Source organism: Peromyscus leucopus, chromosome 1 (genome assembly GCF_004664715.2).
Source record: "Peromyscus leucopus breed LL Stock chromosome 1, UCI_PerLeu_2.1, whole genome shotgun sequence".
NCBI lineage: Eukaryota > Metazoa > Chordata > Mammalia > Rodentia > Cricetidae > Peromyscus > Peromyscus leucopus.
Genome location: NC_051063.1, coordinates 14,456,727 through 14,480,170, shown reverse-complemented (window position 1 = coordinate 14,480,170; position 23,444 = coordinate 14,456,727). Strand labels below are relative to the sequence as shown.

Here is a 23,444-nt window from a genome sequence, read left to right as displayed (position 1 = left end):
TGAGATGCTGTCAACATTTGCACATCACTCCGCCTTTACCCAGAGAAAAATCTCACCTCCAAGCTCCTTTCTGCACAATTCTGTGAATGATGGTGATGTAGAAGGCAGCCATCTTGGAATATGAGGAATGGTGTTAACTTCTTGTCAAATCTTACCCCACCTGATAACTTATTTTCATGTACCTTGGTCTTTGGATTCAAATTGCTGTTTGAGGCCCCATCGTGTATGTCATTAACCTTGTAGAGAGGATATTTTGTTTCCCTTTTGCTATTCACTGTGGGGCTCTTCTCATATCAATCTCACATCTCCCTGCCATGCATGCCCACCACATTCTAACTTCATAGAAGCTGTGTCTGCTCTGTTTTTCAGATGGAGATATTTTCACTTATACAAGACGTGAACCTATTGGGGTGTGTGGCCAAATCATCCCTGTAAGTTCTCCTCATGACTGCCAAAGTGGGGAAAAAGCTGTAATTCCATTTGATCTGAAGCCCATTACCACATGAGTGAAGCATATATGGTGGTTATGTGTGAAGGAAATTCAGTAAGCATGACAGCCTGTAACTGAGCTTCTTGGATATGAGCTAGCTGGTCCAGAACCCCCTCAATACACTGCTGTACCCTTTGAGAGTATTTTAATGTTGCCTAATAAGCCCTAAGTGTGTGTTTACTGCATAGGCTGTTTTGGAAATTGTGCTGTGTTCTTGTTTTTTTTTTTTTTTCTTTTTTTCTTTCTTTTTTTTATGAGCTGTGATTTATAAGTATATGACAAAAGTTTGTCATGGCTCATCTGTGTTGGGAATCTTTCAATGGGACACAGCAGGGCTCATTGCTCCCAATAGTTTTGACTCCTTCTTGAGACTTCCCACCATGGACAGTAGCAACAGCAAGATTGTTCAAATCCTGGAAAACAACTTTTGATTTAAACGGAAGTAATAATTTCCATGACAACTGGAAGAGTATGTGGCCTGTATTGTACCTTTAAATAGCAAGTTTGGGTACTCAAAATTCTTCTGCCTAAAAATCATGTGCTAAATGTAACCAGATTTCCTCAAAGGTTAACACAGGACACTGGCCACATACAGCTGATATAATTTAAAAGGCTAAAGGAAAACACAATGAAGTGTCCTGAATTTTTCTGAATGACAATGACTCTCATTTAGGAAGACTGAACATACTAATGTATATAATGGAACTCTTCAGTACTTCAAAGGCTTAAAAAACACTCATACACACCTACATCACTCTAACAGCTAGCACTGTTGGATAAGTATCCACATTAACTTCTCCTGTTTTGTTCTGTTGTTCTGAGGATTAAACCCTGGGTTTTATACATGCTAGATAGGTGTGTGCTATGCCATAGCCATCATTTTTTTAATTACTCCTGAGGACATTCATCTAAAGTAGAGAGGACTGTTTTCACCACTCATGAGTGGTGAATGTGTAAGTAAAGAAATGGTCATACATTTGACTTCTTACAGCTGTTTTGCTGGGATCAGAACTCACTTTGTGAATGTGACACTTCTTTGCCTCTAACAATGTTGTTTTCCCTTAGCTGAACCTAACTCACTGGTGTGGAGAACACATTCAATATGCTTAAATCCCTGAGATTACTCTCTAACACATATAGACACACAATCTCCTGTTTATAAATTTTTCCAAGTTATAATATTGGATAAAATACAATAAGTGCCTTCCAGGGAGAAAGAGGAAGAGGATTTTACATTTTTAAAATGCAAATAAATTATAATGTGCTTAACTATAGGTGAAACCAAGCAGTAGCATTTTCTTGTAAAATAAGAATTCAAAATAACAGGACTTGATTGAATTTGGTAGCTCTTTCCTTTTCTCTTCTCCTATATAGTTTGTCCTGAGCTTTTTATCATTTGCTAGTTTCTTTTGTGAACTTTAGTAAAATAAACTAGATAATTACACACAACTTCTGAAATGTTAGCCAACTTGTTCATGGTAGCAGGCATCATTAACAAATATAGTTTTGAGTGATGCAAAGAGTCCATTGTTCAATTTTGCTCTCTAGTGGAATGGTCCCTTGCTTGTGTTCACTTGGAAGATAGGCCCCGCCCTTTGCTGTGGGAATACCGTGATTGTCAAGCCAGCAGAGCAAACTCCTCTCACTGCTCTTCACATGGCATCTTTAATAAAAGAGGTGAGTCTCCAGAGTCTAAACATGCAGGCAAATTAGAGTCCCCTGTTTACCTTACAGGCCTCATTCGCACTACTGTGAGCGTCATTGTTCACACATGGCTCCTGCCCAGTCATGCAGATGAAAGCAGCAGGACTACAGGCTGGGACTTCTGTCAGCCAGCACAATCTTGTCTCCACCTAAATAATGACAGAGGCTTCTAGTGAGTTACCTTGTAACCCATTACTTATTGAGCTCTATCTTCATCATCCAGCTTACAACTGGCCTGGTTGCTCCTGTGAACTTTTTTGCAGTTATTTTAGTTTTATTATCTCTAAAAGTTGGAGGCTTGTATATGACAATATGCCTGCTGTGCCAATATCCTATCAATTTGAATTCCTTTTATAAAATTGACACAGTTAATCATTGGAGTGACGATCAGTTGTCACAGTTTTGTTATCAACTTGACATACCTAGAAATTTCCTTCCTCAGATTGGCCTGTGCCTATGCCTGTGGGGTATTTTCTTGATCACTGATTGATGTATTAAGACTCAGTCCACTGTGGGCGGTGCTACCCCTAGGCAGGTAGACCTGGTTGTATAAGAAAGGTAGATGAGCTAATTAGAGAAATTAAGGGAGTATGTAGCATTTCTCCATGGTCTGTGCTTTAGTTCCTAGCTCCAGGTTCCCCCTTGGCTTCCCTCAACAATAGATGTAACCTATAAACCAAATAAACGCCTTCCTTCCCAAGTTTGTTTTGGTCAATGTTTTATCATAGCAAATGAGAAGCAACCAATACACCAGTGTTGACAAATTTGTACTTAGAACATTGTGTTCTAAGGGGTTACCACCTTTAGAGATAGTTTCATGTGGATAAGAAATTAAAAACAGCAATGAATAAAGGACAGATACACTTAGATGAGTTTTCCTGATAGAAGAACTTCCAAGGCAATCACAATGAAACAGCACCTGTCTCCCACTCAGGTCTATTATGAATTGAATTCTTGATCTATTAACTGCTTGCTTCTTAACTTGTAGGCAGGATTTCCTCCTGGCGTGGTCAATGTTGTGCCTGGTTATGGGCCAACTGCAGGGGCAGCCATCTCCTCACACATGGATATTGACAAAGTATCCTTCACGGGATCAACAGAGGTAGTCCCATTTTCTGAAAATCTCATCTCTAACAAGCAGAAACATGCTCTGTGAAGCTGTCTTGTTAGCCAAATTTTCTTTAAAAAAGTTGTTTTGGTGGTTTGTTACTTATTTTAGACTCCAAATATGTTTATCAAGCATAAGTTGATGAATTTTGGACAGAAAAAAATACTTTTTACTAATTCAGAAAGAGTATAGTAAACAATTTTTAGTGTAATCATTACCATTTCTTAGGAGTAATGAAGCCTTTGAGACTGTCAGATGATTAGTAAAGTGTGTGGTAGGAAATACAAATTAGGCCACAGTGAGAAATGAGGAAGACACTGTGAAAGAATAAGTGGGTATAAGTTAATTTTTAGCCAGGGTTTCCCTAAGCATACATACTTACTATTTATTTATTTCTGTTGATCTTATTTCAGAGTTAAATTTATTCATATAATATTTAAAAGATTCAAAGTCTAGGCAACTTAATTCTCTACTGTCTAAATGCACAATAGCAGTTCAGTCTTCATATAGACCTAGACAATTACCTTATATTTCTGATGAAGTCAAAACCTTTCATTACATTCTAGCATGTGGAGTAGGAAAAAAAAGGCCTGACTATGAGAGAGAGAGAGAGAGAGAGAGAGAGAGAGAGAGAGAGAGAGAGAGAGAGACTCAATAATAATTTAAACTGGATTCAAAAGTCAAAACCAACAATGATCCTAGATAATATTCTAGACAGGAAAGGATCCACAGAAAAATAAAATAAAACAAAAGCAATGTATATTTCTTCAAAGAAACAACTAGAATTAGAGAAGAAATGATAATGGTGGGATTCCAACTACGTATGGTAGCAACAAAGAGCTCAGAGCCAGTTTCTTTTTTTCTGTGCAAAGTGACATGTGTTTGAAAAGGGGAAGAGTGGTAAGGCAGGTAGAGGGAGAGAGAAAGAAAGAAAGAAATAGAGGGAGGTGATTAAGAGTGAGACCACTGTGATAAATCAGCAGGGAAATAGGCAGTGACTGTGTAGTTAGGAGATTTACACAGACATACATGACGCCATTTGAGGCTGACTCAGGAACATCTTTATGAGATTTAGAAGATCAGTGAAAAAGAATCAGACTCATGTCCATCTCATCAGAACTAGGTTCAAGGAGGATGTTTGCTAAGAGCTGATCTCAAAGGACCAACCTGAAAGCAATCTGGCCTGGGAGGGTGTAGAAAGAGAAGAAGAGAGTTGAAATTTAGATGAAGGAAAGAATACTAGTTTGGCTGGACAGAGTTGTCTGAATGTCACCAGAGGGGTGGGAAGTCAATACCTTAGGTGCTTGGGGAGTATTTCTGATCAAATACAAAGAGGAAGTTGTGATGAAAATGAAAAATAACTCTTACCTGTAGCATGAATCTTAACATTTCTTATTAATAAAATCAAACTCGGAGCCAAGTATTGGGGTGAACTGGAAGATCAGAGAACAAAACAAGCCACAGCTAACCTCACCTGGTCAACTTATCAGCTGGTCTTGTTTCCTCAGACTGGAAGCTTCTGTGTCCTCATTCCAATGGCTCTCAGCTAAACTGCTGCTTGAAAGCCTGAAGCTTAACCAGCCACATGCTTAAGCAGCCAAATGCTTAACCAGCCAAATGCTTCTAGTTTCTGGTCCTCACGCCTTATATACCTTTCTGCTTTCTAAAGGCTTGCTTCCTGGGATTAAAGGCTTGAGTCACCATGCCTGGCTGTTTCCAATGTGGCCTTGAACTCACAGAGATCCAGAGGGATTTCTGTCTCTGGAATGCTAGGATTAAAGGCGTGTGCTATCACTGCCTAACTAGTGGCTTTTCTCTTCTCTGACCCCAGATAAGTTTATTAAGGTACACAATATTTTGGGGTAACACAATACCACCACACTTACCTGTCCACACATTAAAGTCAGCTCTCATATCTGTCCACGGGCATTTTCTGACTTGCCTCATGTTTGCAGACTTTATCGCGGAGGCTTTTGCACCTGAAGGTGCCAGATCTTGAACAACACCATTTCATGTTTCTTCTAAATAAAATTAAATGGTGGTACAAATGTCTTGTAAATGGAAAGTATTAAATGAACCTATCTACACGAGAACAAACTAAGCCTCCTCTTCTGTGATGTTTGAATTCAGGTTGGCAAATTAATCAAGGAAGCTGCAGGGAAAAGCAATCTGAAGAGGGTCACCCTGGAGCTTGGGGGAAAGAGTCCTTGCATTGTGTTTGCAGATGCTGACTGTGAGTAAGAGTCCCTTGTTAGCATCTCACTTTCTTCCTCCTGATGCCTGATAATATCACAGTCACCTCAAGTCTCAAAAGTCACTTTGTCTCAAGGTGTAAGGAAGTAGAGTCCATGGTGATTCTGGAAAGCTTTTCAATTGTTCCCATAGCATACAGTCCATAAATTAAAAAAGATAAGATTTTTGTCCTGGGTTGGAATAGCTTGCTACTTCCCAGTGTCAATCTGAGGTAGTACAAATGGACTGTGTCTAGGATCTGTGTTGTTGTTTTGGTAATTCCATATCTTCAGTTGTGTTGAGGACATGTGATACTTGAGACATTTGTGACCAAAAGGAGCCTGGCTGCCAGCAAGTTCCTGTTTTTTTTTTTTTTTTTTTTTTTTTCTGCCTTCACTCTGGACTATTCATCTAGAGAGGTCCAGAAGAAACTTGAACCTATCAAATTTCTCTCTCTCTCTCTCTCTCTCTCTCTCTCTCTCTCTCTCTCTCTCTCTCTCTCTCTCTCTCTCTCCCCCTCTCTCCTTCCCTCCCTCCCTGCCTCCCTCCCCCTCTCTCATACTAAGGGTAGTTAAGTTTATTGTTTTCTGTGACCCTATCCATAATGATTCAGATCATTTTCATTTTATTGTCAAATGAAATCCTCATGTTATTTCCTAAACAGTAGGGCTTTAGCTGAAATTTGTGATAGAAATTCCTTTGTCTCGTCCTTCAGTGGCTTCATACATAGAATGAGGCTATAAGCAAAGAGTCCATAGAAGTTGCTGTTGTAACTATTGGAATCTTTACTAGAAATATTAGAAGTGACTACTTGGTTAGCAAAATTCCTAGTTTGTTACCCTGCAAACTCTCCTCACTACACTTTCAATACCTACTCTTAGCTCACAGATTCACACCCAACTTCTACAATCATAAACTGAGCATTCCTCATTTATAAAATTAACACACACACACACACACACACACACACACACACACACACTCATGTCTTTTTGTTTAGAATCAACAATATTCTAATAAAATCTAGGTACATTGGACCATCTAAACTAAGCAAAGAGTTTTTTTGTTTGTTTGTTTGTTTTGTTTTTTGCCAACATGCATGTCTGTGTGAGAGTTCCAGATCCCTTGGAAGTGGAGTTATATAGACAATATCAAGCTGCCATGTGGTTGCTGGGAATTGTGGTTCCAGGTCCTCTGGAAAAGCAGTGCTCTTAACCAATGAGCCATCTCACCAGCCCTAAGCAAAGAGTTTGTATGCTTGCATGACTTAGGCTTTAGTTAGATTTTGGAATGTTTTTCCTAGAGTAGGGTGGGAGGGTGAATTGTTTTGATGTAGTGATTTTTAGTTGTTTGAGTCTCATTTTCAAAAAGCTAACATTTTTCTGTTAACCAAAGTATTCAATAATGTTTTGAAATTATTAAAGGCAATGGGCTTTTTTTAAAAAAAAATTTATTTATTTATTTTTCTATTATCAGCTTGATACAGTATAAATTCTTATCCTAATAGTGAAATGTTTCATTGAGGCTTTCCCAGTAATTGAGTAAACACAAAACTTATTATAAGCCACAGTCATCCTAGGGTCCCCCCTTCTATATAGCCTCCCTGCTTCTGTGGGATGCAGTCTATTTGTTCTTTGCTTTATATCTAGTATCCACTTATGAGTGAGTACATACCATGTTTGTCCTTCTGGGTTTGGGTTACCTCACTCAGGATGATATTTTCTAGTTCCATCCATTTGCCTGCAAATTTCATGCTGTCATTGTTTTTCTCTGCTGAGTAGTACTCCATTGTGTATATGGACCACATTTTCTTTTTTTTTTTGTTTTGTTTTGTTTTTTTTTTTTTTTTTAGATCCTACAAAAATTTTATTTTCTTTCTGCTTCCTTTGTATAATTAGGACTCATTCAATCTAACTCTTTACTCCATGATTTTCATTCATTTATATCAATTACAATGGCGACAATAATGAGAAATTCAGGAAGATTTTGGTATTTTCAATGTTCAAATGATCAGAGAATATAAGGCAACAACAAAACCACAACACAACATAAAAATATAACTCCCCTAAGAGAGATAACATTGTTAGAATAGACGCTGTCAATCAGATTATTCATTAAACAAACAAAATTAGCATAACCAAAAACTGTGTGGTAAAGAATTATCTACTCAATCAAAATTCTTACATTTCTTTAAATGGTCCACTCTTCAGAGTGAAGATGTTGAAAGATGACAAGACAGAGATATATGAGCCTGTGTCCTTGGTTTTTTTCCCTATGGACCACATTTTCTTAATCCATTCTTCAGTTGAAGGTCATCTAGGTTGTTTCCAGGTTCTGGCTATTATGAATAGTGCTGCTATGAACATAGTTGAGCATGTATCTTTGTGGTATGATTGAGGGAATGGGCAATTCAGATTTATCTTGTCAGCTACTTCAAACCTGACACCTAAAGAAATACAATTGCCTGAAGAATTTAAAATGGAAGTAGTTATAAAGTTATTTGCAATGATATTTGATCTTCTAACCAAATTTACATTCCTTAGAAGTCATAAGAGACACCATCTTTTCAGGGTTCTTTTGTCATCATTATTTCCATGGTAAGTATAGGATCAACAAGTCTAATTTGTTTTCTGGCTTCTAAGCAGTGGAATATATTGAGTCTATGTCTCATCAGATGATTGATGGTTTTTCCTGTTACCATATTGCATCTGAGAAATATATGTGTGTTGGTGTATTCTGTAGAAAATGTTCCTTCTCTCCTGTGAATGTTTCCTTTGCAGTGGACAGTGCTGTTGAGTTTGCACACCAAGGAGTGTTCTTCCACCAGGGTCAGGTTTGTGTCGCAGCATCCAGGCTTTTCGTTGAGGAGTCCATTTATGATGAGTTTGTGAAAAGGAGTGTTGAGCGGGCTCAGAAATATGTTCTTGGAAATCCTCTGAACTCAGGAATAAGTCAAGGTCCTCAGGTGAGTAAACATTAGGAAGCAAGCATTTTGGATGTAAAAATAATCTTTTTAGGCCTAATTTTGGTAAAGCAAGATTAACTTCTTAAAAATGCTTGTTGGTAGCTGATATTATCTTGATCTGGCAATTTAATGAATCTAACTTCAAACAACAAAGACATCATTCTGTTTTGTGTTGGCCATTTTTTTCTTTCTATATAGAAACTAGGAGCCATGGTTGGAATGATGCATGGAAAGAAGGGCTGGGTAGATGGATTAACATATAAAACATTTGTCACACAACCCTACAAACCAGAGTTCTGATTCCAGCTCCCACATAAAAGCAGACGTGTGTAGGAGCCCATCAGTAATTTCAGTGTTAAGAAGGGTGAGCTGGCCAGTTAGACTGGAGCTATGAGTTTTGTGAGAAAGCCTCCCTCAGCAGAAAAATTGAAAATGAAAAAAAAAAAAAGAAAAATTGAAAACCATTAAGGAAGACACACAATATCAACCTTTGTCATCCATACACATGTGCATATATGTACAGGCACCTGTACACACTTCCTCATGCAGGTGCACACATAGGTACATGCATTTGCTCTTACCTCAACCCACATGCATGCAAATGTACACACCTGCACACTACACTCACATAGACATTCAAAGAAAAAAGAAAAAAGAAAAAAGAATGCTATCATTTCTTGCATTCTTTAATTGATAAAACTCTTAATTCCTACATATATTTTTTTAGTCTAGAAGTTTGTAACCTATCTGTAAATTCTCCCTCATGATCAATCCTTCATCTCAGCTGCCATTCTATAAGTGGTAAAGCACTCCCCAACCCTCTGCAGGGTCCTCAGTTTCTCTAACAATACCATAAGTGTTCTTGAAGGACCTGGTTTCTGGGCTTCAGAGAAGCTTCTCATTTTAGTTATTTAAAGCCAGGCATTCCCTGGGCGGGGGGTCTGTGTTTCTTCTATATAGTTAGATCTACTGTAAATATGAATGCCTTTGTCTCTCTTATCCGATGGTAATCTTTTGCTCTTGCACAACTTCTGTTCATGGTCCATTGGTCAAGCTATTGGACCTTCTGCATTCAATCCTCACTCTGGATCCTTCTTTAAAACAGTGATCCTCAACCTGAGACAGTTGTGCCCAACCCCCACAATAGAAGACACTAACCTTATTCAACACAAATGAAATTGTCACAACAAGGTGAGAAGGATCTGCTCACATCTGGTGAGCAGAGGAAGGGACGCTGGTGAACATCCAACAGAGAACAGGAGAACATCACAACAATGAGCTTCCTGTCCCCAAGAGCCAGTAGAGCTGTTCCTGAGAGCTGTGCTCTAGGGACTGGACATTGACTTTGGGGCTGTTATTCTTTCATATTAACTATGATACATTGTTTTCCTACTATTTAGCTGGAACAAAACTTCATTCTTGAATTATTTAATAAGTATAGCTTAAAATTCAATTAACAAAAACTTAGAGTACATTGCTACCAGCTATACCCTGAGAAAGAAGTCTGGCAAAGCAATAATCACAAGGGAGACATGGTCACTGGTTTCCCTGGATTTAATTAGCTTGCAAAGAGGTCTTGGAATTTTCTACTTATCACAAATATAAATAGAAAAACTTTAGGACAAAAACAATGCTGAGTAGTGAAGTACCAAAGCCATAAGGTAACTATGAAGTGAAGGAATTATAGTTTTGCTTCAGTATCGTTGTACTTTTTAATCATTGAGTTCAGAGATTATGTAGAAGTAGTTGATGACTTTTTTATTACATTTGGTAATTTTTCAAATTTCTATTTGTGTGTCTCATTGTCTAGAAAAAAAAGTATAATCCCGAGTGGTTTTGTTGTTACTGTTCTTCATTCTAAGTATCTCTTGGTTTGTATGCATAAGCATAAAATATGTTTATCATTAGATATATGAATGAGAACATAGATTGGGAGAGTAGATGAGTGGAAGACAGATAGATGCTAGACTGATGACAGGTAGGTGCATACTAGGAGGACAGTAAGGAAAAAGAGAAGCTATGGGTACATATAGTACATAATTCTGAACAAGAACTAATATTTTCCTTCACCAGGAGAGAAATCAATATCCTCAGAAAACTAAGTTTCAGTATTTTATAAAAAACTAAGTTTCAATATTTTATAACTTATAAGGGGAGTACGTTAAAATAGATTTAATTATTGAATCATAGAAGTTGAAATCACACAATCCCATTTTCTAGCCGATTATCACCGGGCTTCACTCTTTTCGTAGGTGCTTGTGGCAGGTAACACTGTAAGTAGAACAGAGAGGCATGCTGAGAATTTGACCAATACAAGGGGCAAGTCCCAGGTGTCTTGATACTTCTCTCTCTCTCTCCCTTTCTCTTTGTCATTTGTCTGTGTATCTATCTATCTGTAATAAGAAAGAGCTTATGGGAAGAGGCATTTACTAAGCACTTGCCTAGTATCTCATCCACTGCTCATTGAATCACCAAATCATTTAAACAGAGTTTGGGAATTCATTCTATATCACAACCAAATAAATATGGAGAAAATGAAGGCGATATATATTTGTATAGGAAAAATAATTTTTACAAGTTTGAGAGTTCTTACTTTAAGATTACCAACTTAATGCATTTGAGTTTTTCAGCAGTTATAATAGGTATGTTACTTATTTTATATTTCATATTAGTGTTCACATAAGGATAGTTCATTTTTAAAGTGTTTTCTGCTTGACTTTACTCATGTATACATATAAAAGCATATACATACATATGCTTAGAATTATCAGTATTTTAGTTTGAAAAGAAATTAGACCTTTCCTTTACTCAATTTTCTTGCCAATAATGAGGATATAGTAATATCAATCTCGAGTATTCACTACACACTGAAATGAGACAAATTGTGTGGTACATTTCTGCTTCTCCCTTTTCTCTCCTCCATTTAGTCCCTTCTCCCCCCTCAAGTCAATGACATATTCTTTAATTATTGCTGCACATATATCTATAATTATGTATAAATATAGCCTGCTGAGTTCATTTGGTGTGGCTTGTATGTTGATGGTTTACTGCTTGGGATTGGGTATCCTGTCAGGGGTTTTTTTTTGGCAAAAATGATTCTCTCTGTCATCAGCTATTTATTTCCTGGTTCTTCCACTGGTGTAGAATCTTGTGAGATTTTCCATATCCATGTTGGCTTGTTAACTGCTTTCATCATTGTATGGGTCTTGTTTAGGTAAACATATTTTTGAGATATGGGTCATGTATATGGCTTCCCTGTTATATATAGAAGACACTCTCTTACAGCAAACATGCTGATTCTCTGGTTCTTTTTTTTTTTTTTACATTATTTAAAGTGCTTGGCCATTAGCTCAAGCCTATCATTGTCTAGCTTTTACTCTTATATTTAGCCCATTTCTGTTATTCTTTACTTTGCCACATGGCTCATGGCTTACCAGTACTTTACATCTTCCTTGTCCTGGCGATGGCTCCAGGCAGTCTCTCCTTTTCCTTCCTCCTTCCTCAATTCTCCTCTCTCCTTGTCCTGCCTATGCTTCCTACCTGGTCTCTGGCCAATCAGTGCTTGTGATTTCTTTCGATTAGATTGACAAGGAGCAACATGATAAAATACTTGGTCTCATTGAGAGTGGGAAGAAAGAAGGAGCCAAACTGGAGTGTGGTGGTGGACGCTGGGGGAACAAAGGCTTCTTCGTTCAGCCCACAGTCTTCTCCAATGTTACTGATGAGATGCGCATTGCCAAAGAAGAGGTAACGCTTCCATGTGGTTCTGTTTCTGGGCTTGCCTTCTTCTTCTGTGTTTAACTTTTGTGTGCTCCTAAAACTCTCAGCTCCTTGAACAGTATTCCCTTGAAATGGTTGTTGATAAAATCTTAAGTAATTTGTGATCAAGACTAATTAATCAATGAGGAATCCAATGGGCCTACAAATAGTTTGTATCAAACACGGAACAAAGCCCACAGAGGGTTTTATTGGTGCTCCATTCACATCCTTAAAGGAATGTGAAAGGACCCTGTCATCTGTAAAAATAGGAATAAATGTGCACATATTGTGTTACAAATGCCAGGCACTGAACAGCATGCATTGAATGATCTCAGTTATGAAAGAACATAAAAAAGTCAGCCTCACAGAGATAGAGTGAACTGTCTGTAAGGGAAGTGAGGATGAGTCCTGGAGAGTGTAATCTAAGTAGCATCAATTGTTATCCAGATATTCAATGTATAATTAAGAGGAATAAGTTTGTGATGAAAGTGGTAGCTAATATACTTTCCCAGTCAGAGGACTTTTAATATGCAGAGATATGAGCACTTGCTTGGACAGTAAAAGTGTCATGTGCTATACTACAATAAGAATATATAATGACACCACTGTGGAAATCAGTATGGTGGTTTCTCAGAAAATTAGGAATCGAACTACCTCAAGACCCAGCCATCCTACTCTTGGGCATATACCCAAGGAATGCTGATTCATACCATAAAGATACATGCTCAGCTATGTTCATAGCAGCACTATTTGTAATAGCCAGAACCTGGAAACAACCTAGATGCCCATCAATGGAAGAATGGATAAAAAAATGTGGTACATATACACAATGGAGTATTACTCACCAGAGAAAAACAATGAAAGCATGAAATTTGCAGGCAAATGGATGGAACTAGAAAAAAAATCATCCTGAGTGAGGTAACCCAAACCCAGAAAGACAGTCATGGTATGTACTCACTCAGAGTGGATTCTAGATATAAAATAAAGAACAATCAGACCACAACCCATAGAACCATGGAGGCTATATATATAGCATGGAGGTCCCTAGGACGACTGTGGCTTATAATAAATTTCGGTTTTACTCAATTATTGAAAAAAAATAGCCAAATGAATAGAAACACATGAACTATGAACCAAAGGCTGAGGGGCCCCCAGCTGGATCAGGCCTTCTGAATAGGTGAGACAGTTGATTGGCTTGATCAGTTTGGGAGGCAACTAGGCAGTGGGACCAAGTCCTGTGCTCATTGCATGAGTTGGCTGCTTGAAACCTGGAGCTTATGCAGGGATACTTGGCTCAGTCTGGTAGGAGGGGACAGGACCTGCCTGGACTGAGTCTACCAGGTTGATTGCAGTCCTCGGGGGAGGCTTTGCCCTGGAGAAGGTGGGAATGGGGGGTGGGCTGGGGTAAGTAGAGGGCGTGGGAGGGGGGAGAATAGGGGAACCCATGGCTGATATGTAGAACTGAATGGTATTGTAAAATAAAATAAAATAAAATAAATATAATGACTCAAAGGCACTGAGTCATAATTTAAACATTCAATATATCTATACTCATGTCCCTGACAAAGGATCTGAGAGGTTGTTTTCTTTACTTCCATAATATAATCAAATAAAGAGGAAAAGGTAATATTCAGCTTTGCGGGGAGAGGAAATAAATATAAGGAACAGAAATAAAAATCAAATGTATGTGGATCAACCAACATAGGTAGGTTGTCTGTATTCACTCCTCAACTGCTTTTGAATTTCTATGCTTATTGGTCAGTTCTTCTTTGACCCGATCTATTGTTCTTATAGATTTTTTAAATTTAATTTAATTTTATTTTACAATACAATTCAATACTACATATCAGCCACCTATTCCCTTGTTCTCCCCCCTCTGGCTCCCTCCCTTTCCCCCCAGCCTACCCCCATTCCCACACTCTCCAGGGCAAAGCCTCCCCCAAGGACTGAGATCAACCTGGTAGACTCAGTCCAGGCAGGTTTAGTCCCTTCCTCCCAGGCCGAGCCAAGGGACCCTGCATAAGCCCCAGGGTTTCAAACAGCCAACTTATGCGATGAGCACAGGACCCAGTCCCACTGCCTGGATGCCTCCCAAACAGATCAAGCCAATCAACTGTCTCACCCATTCAGAGGGCATGATCCAGGTGGGGGCCCCTCAGCCATTGGTTCATAGTTTATGTGTTCCCATTCATTTGGCTATTTGTCCCTGTGCTTTATCTAACCTTGGTCTCAACAATTCCTGCTCATATAAACCCTCCTCTTTCTCGCTAATTGGACTCCCGGAGCTTTACCCAAGGCCTAGCCAGTCATTGGATGGGGTTTCTAGCATGACAATTAGGGTGTTTAGCCATCCCATTACCAGAGTAGGTCAGTTTGGGCTGTCTCTCGACCATTGCCAGCAGTCTTTTGTGGGGGTATCTTTGTGGATTTCTGTGGGCCTCTCTAGCACTTTGCTTCTTCCTATTCTCATGTAGTCTTCATTTCCCATTATCTCCTATTCCTTGTTCAACCTCTCTGTTCTTCATCCAGCTGGGATCTCCTGCTCCCCCAAGCTCTCTTTCACTTGACCCTCGCCCTTCATTACCCCCACTCATGTCCAGGCTGTTCATGTAGATCTCATCCATTTCTCTGTCATTGGGTGATCTCCGTGTCTTTCTTGGGGTCCTGTTTTCCAGGTAGCCACCCTGGTAATATGAGTAGCAGTCCAGTCATCTTTGTTCCACATCTAGTATCCTCCTATGAGTGAGTACATACCATGTTTGTCTTTTTGAGTCTGGGTTACCTCACTCAGGATTATTTTTTTCTAGATCCATCCATTTGCCTGCAAACCTCATGATGTCATTGTTTTTCTCTGCTGAGTAGTATTCCACTGTGTATATGTACCACATTTTATTTATCCATTCTTCTGTTGAAGGGCATCTAGGTTGTTTCCAGGTTTTGGCTATTACAAACAATGCTGATATGAACATGGCTGAGCAAGTGCTCTTATGGTATGATTGAGCATACCTTGGGTATATGCCCAAGAGTGGTATAGCTGGATCTTGGGAGAGATTGATTCCCAATTTTCCAAGAAAGCGCAATATTGATTTCCAAATGCATTCCCACCAGCAGTGGAGGAGAGTTCCCCAGCTCCACATCCTCTCGAGCATGAGGTGTCTTCAGTGTTTTTGATCTTAGCCATTCTGACAGGCATAAGTTGGTATCTCAGAGTTGTTTTGTTCTTGTAGATTTTGATTAACATGTATACAAAGGACAATAAAGAAGAAAGTAATCTCCATTCAAGGAAGCATTTATTGTGTCCTATAATGCCCTCAGTGGGATTTTTTTGATCTGCTACTTCAGAACTGGAACCTGGGAGCTCATTTTGTGTCAGCTAAATTCCTGCAACTCTGAGCGAACCCCCTGCCTTCCTCTGCCACCTGCTTCTGCTTGCACTGTTCACACTGTTATGCCTCCCAGTTACAGGGTCATGACAGAATTTAGAACCCCAGGGTCTGCCCCCAGACTTCAGCGAGTGGACACTAACTGCCCCATGACACTCAAATTGACTTGGAACCAGAAAACCATTTAAATCTTGAGGGTTTTCGCCAACCCATGTTCACATTTCCCAGGAAATTGTCCTAGCATTCAGAAAATCCTTTTATTTAATTTTGATGAACACCTTACCAAAATGTAGTTGTTTAGTATCTATGAGAAAATCCAGGTGTTTCCTATTACCCAGTGGGGCATGTGAGACACAGACTGGGTTCTGTGTGGGTTTTATTGACTAGATTCCAGTAGAAATGAAGGACTGACTCACTAAATTAGACATGTTCTTGTTCCCTGTCCTGTGACTCTAGCCACTGCCAGAGGCCTCAGATTTTGGTTAGTATAGGATGGTTCTGGAGTTAGGCTTCCAGTAATAAGTATTTCTTATTATTATTATTATTTTCTTTGGTAATTCTGTATATGATTGGGTGACTAGTAGAATCTGGATTAAAAAAAATTGTGCTGTTTTAGCTAATTTTTATAATTATAAAAGTATCCAAATATAACCTAATGTATGATTTTTAAATCAATGATACACTGATGTTTAAAGAATAAACACTGTTCTCAATCATTGTTCATTTATTACTCTTATAGCAAAGGACTGCTTTCTTGATCTTTCTGTCTTGTGCAGTAACTTGAAAAAAGAAGAAAACTAGGCTTAGGGTTTAAGATGTTTGCAAGATTTTCATGCACTTAATGATTTGAAGTTTGGTCCTTACATTTCAGGTTGTTCTTTTACAAGAAGTAAGAATAAATGCTCCCACGATGATTGGTGTCTGCATCACAGAGAATGTCATACATGATCACATGTTTCCATGTTCATTGGCCATGGCCATCTGTTTTGATTCTTACACGTAGGTCTGAAGTGAGAGATAAGACCTTAGTTCATATAGAGAGGCTTCTATGGAAGCATATGTAGTGTATTTAAAGCATATGTAGTTTATGTACTGTTAACCTATTTTTGTGTCATTCTTGTGTAGATATTTGGACCAGTGCAACAAATCATGAAGTTTAAATCTATAGATGATGTGATCAAGAGAGCAAACAATACTACCTATGGCCTAGCAGCAGGAGTCTTCACGAAAGACCTGGATAAGGCCATAACTATGTCTTCTGCTCTGCAGGCTGGGATAGTATGGTAAGTGCATCTGACGTAAAGGGTGCCCTTCCTGTATCAGTCACATGGGCAGGCTGAGTTGACCTCCTCCAGACTTGAATATTCACTTGAAATTTTCTGATCTGTTTGCAAAATAATTTCAGTGAATAACAAAAACAAATTATCCTCTTCCACCTTTTCAAGTTACTTGTGTAGAACATTGTCTATTTTATGGCTGTTTGATTTATATAATATACGTGTTGTTAGATAATTTCAGGGCATTTGGCTCTGTGCTATAAAGAAGTGAGATGAAAGAAAAATTCTGTTATAATCAACCATATATTAGATAATGTGTATTGGTACTGTATATCCACTAGACACTATTGCTGTTATTATCATTTGCCATATTTGAAATTGAACCTAAGGTGTTACATTAGCTGAGCACATGGCCTAGTCATGAGCTCTATCCTAGTCTGATTTATACTTTTTCATATGAGACAGGAACTCGGTTTCTGAATTTGGCCATGAACTCACTCTGTGGCCCACACTAGCCTTGGACTTCTCATCCTCCTACAACATGCTCCTGAGAGGCTAGGATCACAGGTCTACATCCTAAACATAGTGATATTTAATTATTTTTTAAAAAAATAATTTATGCATATAGGTTTGTATGTATGTCAGTCCACCATGTGAGTTCCTAATGCATGAAGAAACCAGAAGAAGGTATGAGCTCTGCTGGGATTGGAGTCTAGGGAGTTGTAAGCCATAGGATGTGGGTGCTGGGAAGCAACTGAAGTCCTCTGTAAAAGCAGCAAGGACTGTGAACTCTGAGGCAACTCTCCAGCACTTTCTCTAGCTTTTCACTTAGTCTGTTCTTTGATTTTTGTAATCTAGCTTTAATACAAATTCTCAGGCTGTTCCTCTCTAACTGAGGTTCTGCCCAGGCAGCTCCATTCCCTGGACTCTTTCCTCCGCAGCCTTTTTCTCCTCCTTTCCCCCAGTCCTGATAATGGCACAAGCTATTTTCATTCTCTCACCTAGTCCAGTTAAAGAAATTTAGGCACTTAAAAGCATCCTAAGGAACACAACCAGGCAGTTCTTGACCCTCTGGATCATTTGATATACCGTTTCCTCCCATGAAAGTGAGAGTCATCAGCTAGTTACCATTGGTTTGAAGTTGCAATGTATTTCTTGCACTCATCATTTTACTTACCCAACAACTACTACTTGATATCACAAACCTTGTCTTGTATAAAAACCAGGAGCTTGCTGAGATTTAGAAACTTATTAAGACCACACAGTGTATGCGTTTAGCCAGCTTGACACTAAAATGACAAATCCAAAATGCTTTGAAATAAGCCAATGTAATGTTAAAAATGTTTGTATTTTGGAACATTTCAAATTTTGTATTTTCAAATATGGATTTTCTACCAGTAAAACCTATGTGAATACTCCAAGACTTAAAAACCCAAACTGAAAGATTGCTAGTCCCCTACATTTCACATAAGGAATACACAGACTGTATTATTGAGAGCTTAAATACATATAACATGGGTCTGGAGAAATGAATCAGCAAGGAAAGTGATTGGTGTGCAAACATAAGAGACTGAATTTCACTCTGGCTTCTATGTGGAAGCCAGATGTGATGGCCTGTGCTTGGAAGTTTACCTCTGTGGCTAGAGGCAGAAGCATCCCTATATTTTACTGGCTAGGAAATTTAGCTAAATTGGTGAGCCTTAGGCTCCGTGGGAGATGTAGTCCCAAAGGGTAAGATGGAGAGCAATTGAAAAAAAAAAGATAAAAAGAAAAGGGCGTTTATCTCGTCTCTGGTTTCCTTGTATCTTCCCTGTGCGTGCACACACATGTGTGTGCATAAACACACACACACACACACACACACACACACACACACACACACAAACACACACACGTTAGATTAATGAAAAAATTATATAAGCAACTAAATGAGGGATGAGATTGAGAACCAAAAATCTCAATCATAATATGTCTCTGTGATTTACTCTGGGTATAGGTCTGTTATTCAATGAAACTTTTTAAAACTGCTGTAAAATCTTAATAGCATTAAACACAAGCGCTCAAATGCCTGATGTTAGTTTTTTTATAGTGGCATTTCCCCTCAAGTCTCTAAAAGAAATCAAAGTCTCATCTAATTAGTATAACTAATTATCAACACAGATTTTTTTCTATGATAAAAGTATTAGTAAATTCAATGTTACTAACTCACAGATGTTCATATTCTACATTTACTAAAGACTTACTGTGTCCATGTATTTTTATAAATCATCTGTCAGAGGCCAACAGCTGCTCTTTAAAATATAGAACATCATTCTCTCTGCATGAGCATTACAATAATTGTGCATGCCCTGCAGAACTGCACTCCAGTCAGCACTCTCCCATTGCCTTCATCTACTACCGAGTTTCTCTTTAGTTCTGGTCACATTTTTTACTGTATTTTTCTGTAGAAACATCTTCGATATATTTCTGAAAGCTGATTACCAGATTGATAATTGGGCCCAATTTCTGCTACCACTTCTGTTTAATCTATCTGTTGACCAATGAGTGAAACAAGTACTGACACATATAATAATTGCTAAAGAGAGTTGATTTTGGATGGCTAAGTGTGTGAACTTGAAAAACACCAAAAGCTTCATGCATATAAGGCATTAAAGAACGCCATTCCAATCCAGCTACAGCTGCTTCTTTTGATGGCACCTTTATGGCACATTGATTCTTCCCTCTGTTATGATTCAAGCTAACCATAATATATCAATATTCATAGTTGTATCAGTTATTTCTAGGTAATACATGAATGCTTTGTGCATTCCAAATTACAGTGCTGCTTTTTAATCTCAGTGATCATATTAGATTGAAACAAAGGAGTTCTTAAAAGGATTTCTGAGTTTTTTAAATTTCCTGCTTAGAAATTATGGGGTGAGTTAAGTATGATCTATAGTAGCCACCTCTTCTTTGTTTTAGGGTGAACTGCTATTTGACTGTGGCCATCCAGTGCCCCTTTGGTGGATTCAAGATGTCTGGAAATGGGCGAGAACTGTAAGTTAAACTTTATATTACAATAAATACATATTTTGTGATAAGGATTGACACTCCCAGAAAATTGTTCTATTTTCACTACTTTGGGTGTAAACTCCACCTACTTTTAGTACCAAATAGTTTTTAAATGTTGGAAGTACTTCCTTACTGCAGAGAAGGGATGTACTTTATTAAGCTTTTACTATGCAAACAGGGCCATGCTAAGTACGCTACCTTGGTAACTACATTTTTGCCTGTTTATAGGATTGCCTATGGTATATATGAATAGAAGCTATTTGGGAAATATTTTTAGAAAGCAGGTAAAAGCGTAAGTTGGTGACATTGAGAATCATGTAAATAAATATTGAAACATTATAGATATTTGAATATGCCTTTTAAATTATACTTGCCTTATCTCACTTAAGCTGATATGCTTCTAGTGAAGTCTACCTAATAATTATGATGCATCTGTTAAGTAAGGCATTTGCTGGAAAATGTCCACAAAGAATCACTGATTTGACTACCTCTAATGACTCTTTCCAAGAGTTATGAGTTATTTTCAAAGGCAAAAAAGCAGAATTAACAAATTTGGAATCAGGGTTCCCAAAGAATCCCAAATAGTGAACTCAGATGAATTTTTATTGTCTTGACTCTGTTTGTCAAGTCACTTTAGCAAACTTTTCCCTGAACCTTCATTAAGGCTCATTTCTTGGCACTAAGCAGACATAGCTTAGTCTCATACTGTTTTATGTGTTGTGTAGAATGTCATGGTAAGCAAGAGTGCTATGTGCAGGTTTACTAGAGCTCATCAATATCCACTGAATCAGAATCAACATTCGATGAAGGGCCCAGGAGATTTGTATACAGAATATTTAGAAATGAGAGACAATAATATATAGATTTTTCTTAGCTAAGGAGAAATGTAAAGGGATAGAGGCTCTTGTGGTCTTTGTTAAAATAATATATGTACAGTTTTCTTAGGAAGATGATTTAGGTCAGCCTTGACACATCAAGACAATACAAATTGAACTCTCCAGAGAGTGTCCAGTTCCACAGTAACCCTAAATACAAAGGGGAAGCAACGTGGTCAACATTATGGGCTAATTTGTCTGCCTCCTTGATAGGAACTACTTATTTAAACAGTACATTTTAATGTATTTTAGAAAGCTGGGTCAAGCCCTTTACATATGTTGAAAAACATGCTTTTGAGGTTTTCAAGAGCTAGTTTCAGAAGTTTAAATTATTCACAAAACAATCAATACTATGGGATTATTGATTGCTCAGGAGAAGAAGACATTGTCTACATTTATAACTGAATCAGGAGCAGTGCTGGTAGAGAAGTACCAAAATCCAGCTCCTTTGCAAACCTGTGTGTTATAGGTTTTATATCCTGGGAATAGTCCTGTAATGTGATCTTCTTATCCAAACAATACAGAACAGAACTGATTGCAGTCCTTCTAAATTAAATCATCCACCAGGTATAATGAAATCAAGGTTTCCAAAATTAGCCTTAGGTAGAACCCTAATAAGTCACCATGGTATCTACAGATGGGCTCAATTCAGCTTCTGGTTACTTGGGGTTGACTGGAAAAGTTTTATTGTATTATAGGATGTTGAATATTAGAGAAGACCAATATCCGCTAAAATCTGAAAGTCTAAATAAGGTCAATCTTTAGGTTTTTTTCCTCCTTAAAAGGTATACAAGCAATTCGAAACTAAAATAAAACAAAACCAAAATAAACAAACAAAGGAACCAAAATACCACCTACAAAGTTTAGGTGTTTGTTTTGCCCAGAGACAAAAGACCCTGTTAAATCTCCAGCTTCAGAAGAACAGAGCACCCTGAATGAAGGTGGATCTTGGTCATTCTCTAGCTGCACACCACTTCTGCGACAATGCAGATGATGAATTCAGGCTCTGGTGCAGATGGTGGATGGTCTATTGATCTTCAGTGACCATACAGTACAACGTGAACTACACCTCTCTTACATATTGATCTGATAAAATATGACCAGGTTGAATTATGACTTCGGTAAATAGTTATATGGTCAAGTAGAATAATGTAAACAAAGGATATTGTCTATGAAAATAAACAGTGCAGAATTATTTAAAATAAAAGACATTTTAGAATATTGCTCTCCATTGGTGAGTTTATATTTGGTCATGAAGCTTATGGTTAGCTAGCAACTATATGAACTACTATTTATTCAGTAAATATTTTCCAATGTTACTACTCAGATAAGCAAGAAAAAACTTTCACCAAATTACCAGGGATTATATTTGACTGACACTACAGTATGCAATCGTGTTTATATGCAATTTTTCTTCCATCTCTAGGGGAGAGCATGGTATTTATGAATACACTGAGCTCAAGACAGTCGCAATAAAAATATCTCAGAAGAACTCATAAAGAAAACAGCAGAGTGAAGAGAACCCCTTCAGCAATGACTACACATCTCCTGTAGTCACCAGTATAGGGGTGTTTACCTGTAACTCCTTGTTTTACTGATTTTTTTTTTTTTTTGGTTTTATGATACAGGGTTTCTGTGTAGTTTTGGTTCTTATCCTGGATCTCACTCTATAGACCAGGCTGGCCTCAAACTCATAGAGATCTGCCTATCTCTGAGTCCTGAGTGCTGGGATTAAAGGCCTGCACCACCACTGCCTGGCCTTCTATTGTTATATTGAACGTAAGTGATTCATTAATATTAATTTCACACATAGAAAATCTACAGCTTAATCTGAAAGAAACATTAGCCTCCTAATATGTGACCCCAATTTGTATCCTAGATTGAAAGGGTAGATTTAGGTACAAGCTCTCTGTGACTGTCATGATCACGTGCTTTCCACTGTAGCTACTTGCTTAGAAAATTTACTTGGTAAGGAGGACCAGTCATGATATTGTCTCTGTCTTTTAGTGACTGCATGCATTACTCAATGTGCATAATGACTGCAGAGTAAGTTACTCTGTGGTTATCCCCTCTGAGTGTTTTGAAATATTTTCTAGAATGTCATGCCTGCTTGTCAAATGAAGTGCCAAATGGAAATTAGAAAGTAAAGATTAATAAAGGCACTTTTACATGATTTTGTTCAAACTTGAATTTTTAAAATATATATTTATTCTTTGAAAATTTCATATATGTATGTGTGTGTGTGTGTGTGTGTGTGTGTGTGTGTGTGTGTATGTGTATGGTGTATGTGTGAGTGATATCATATTTAAACCCGTTCTCCCCTATGACTCCTCCCAGATCTGCATCCATTTACATCCTCCTCCAAATTTCAGGTACTTTTAAATTTATTGTGACCCACTTAATCCAGTTACTGCTGCCCACATACACATGAGAGTGGAGCCATTGGTGGGGCATGGTCAGTCTATGAGGAGCTATACTTCTGGGGAAAACTGACTTTCCTTCCACCAGCAGCCATCGACTGCTGATAGCTCCTCTTAGGAAGGTGAATTCTGTGCTCCTGCATCATATTGTAATGCTGACTGGATTTTTCTTGTCCACGT

General features: G+C 38.1%; 1 protein-coding gene across 1 annotated transcript in view; it reads left to right on the top strand.

Moving 5' to 3' along the window:
* Window positions 1-23,017, top strand: part of LOC114709833 (aldehyde dehydrogenase, cytosolic 1) — a 37,831-nt gene extending 14,814 nt beyond the window's left edge. Inside the window, exons 5-13 of the mRNA XM_028893809.2 lie at window positions 370-431; window positions 2,039-2,167; window positions 3,183-3,296; window positions 5,433-5,535; window positions 8,315-8,499; window positions 12,082-12,246; window positions 16,767-16,924; window positions 19,880-19,954; window positions 22,271-23,017. Coding sequence (XP_028749642.1) covers window positions 370-431; window positions 2,039-2,167; window positions 3,183-3,296; window positions 5,433-5,535; window positions 8,315-8,499; window positions 12,082-12,246; window positions 16,767-16,924; window positions 19,880-19,954; window positions 22,271-22,343 — 1,064 coding nt within the window. The 3' untranslated portion in view covers window positions 22,344-23,017. The remainder of the gene's footprint in view (window positions 1-369; window positions 432-2,038; window positions 2,168-3,182; window positions 3,297-5,432; window positions 5,536-8,314; window positions 8,500-12,081; window positions 12,247-16,766; window positions 16,925-19,879; window positions 19,955-22,270) is intronic.
* Window positions 23,018-23,444: the final 427 nt, after the last annotated feature.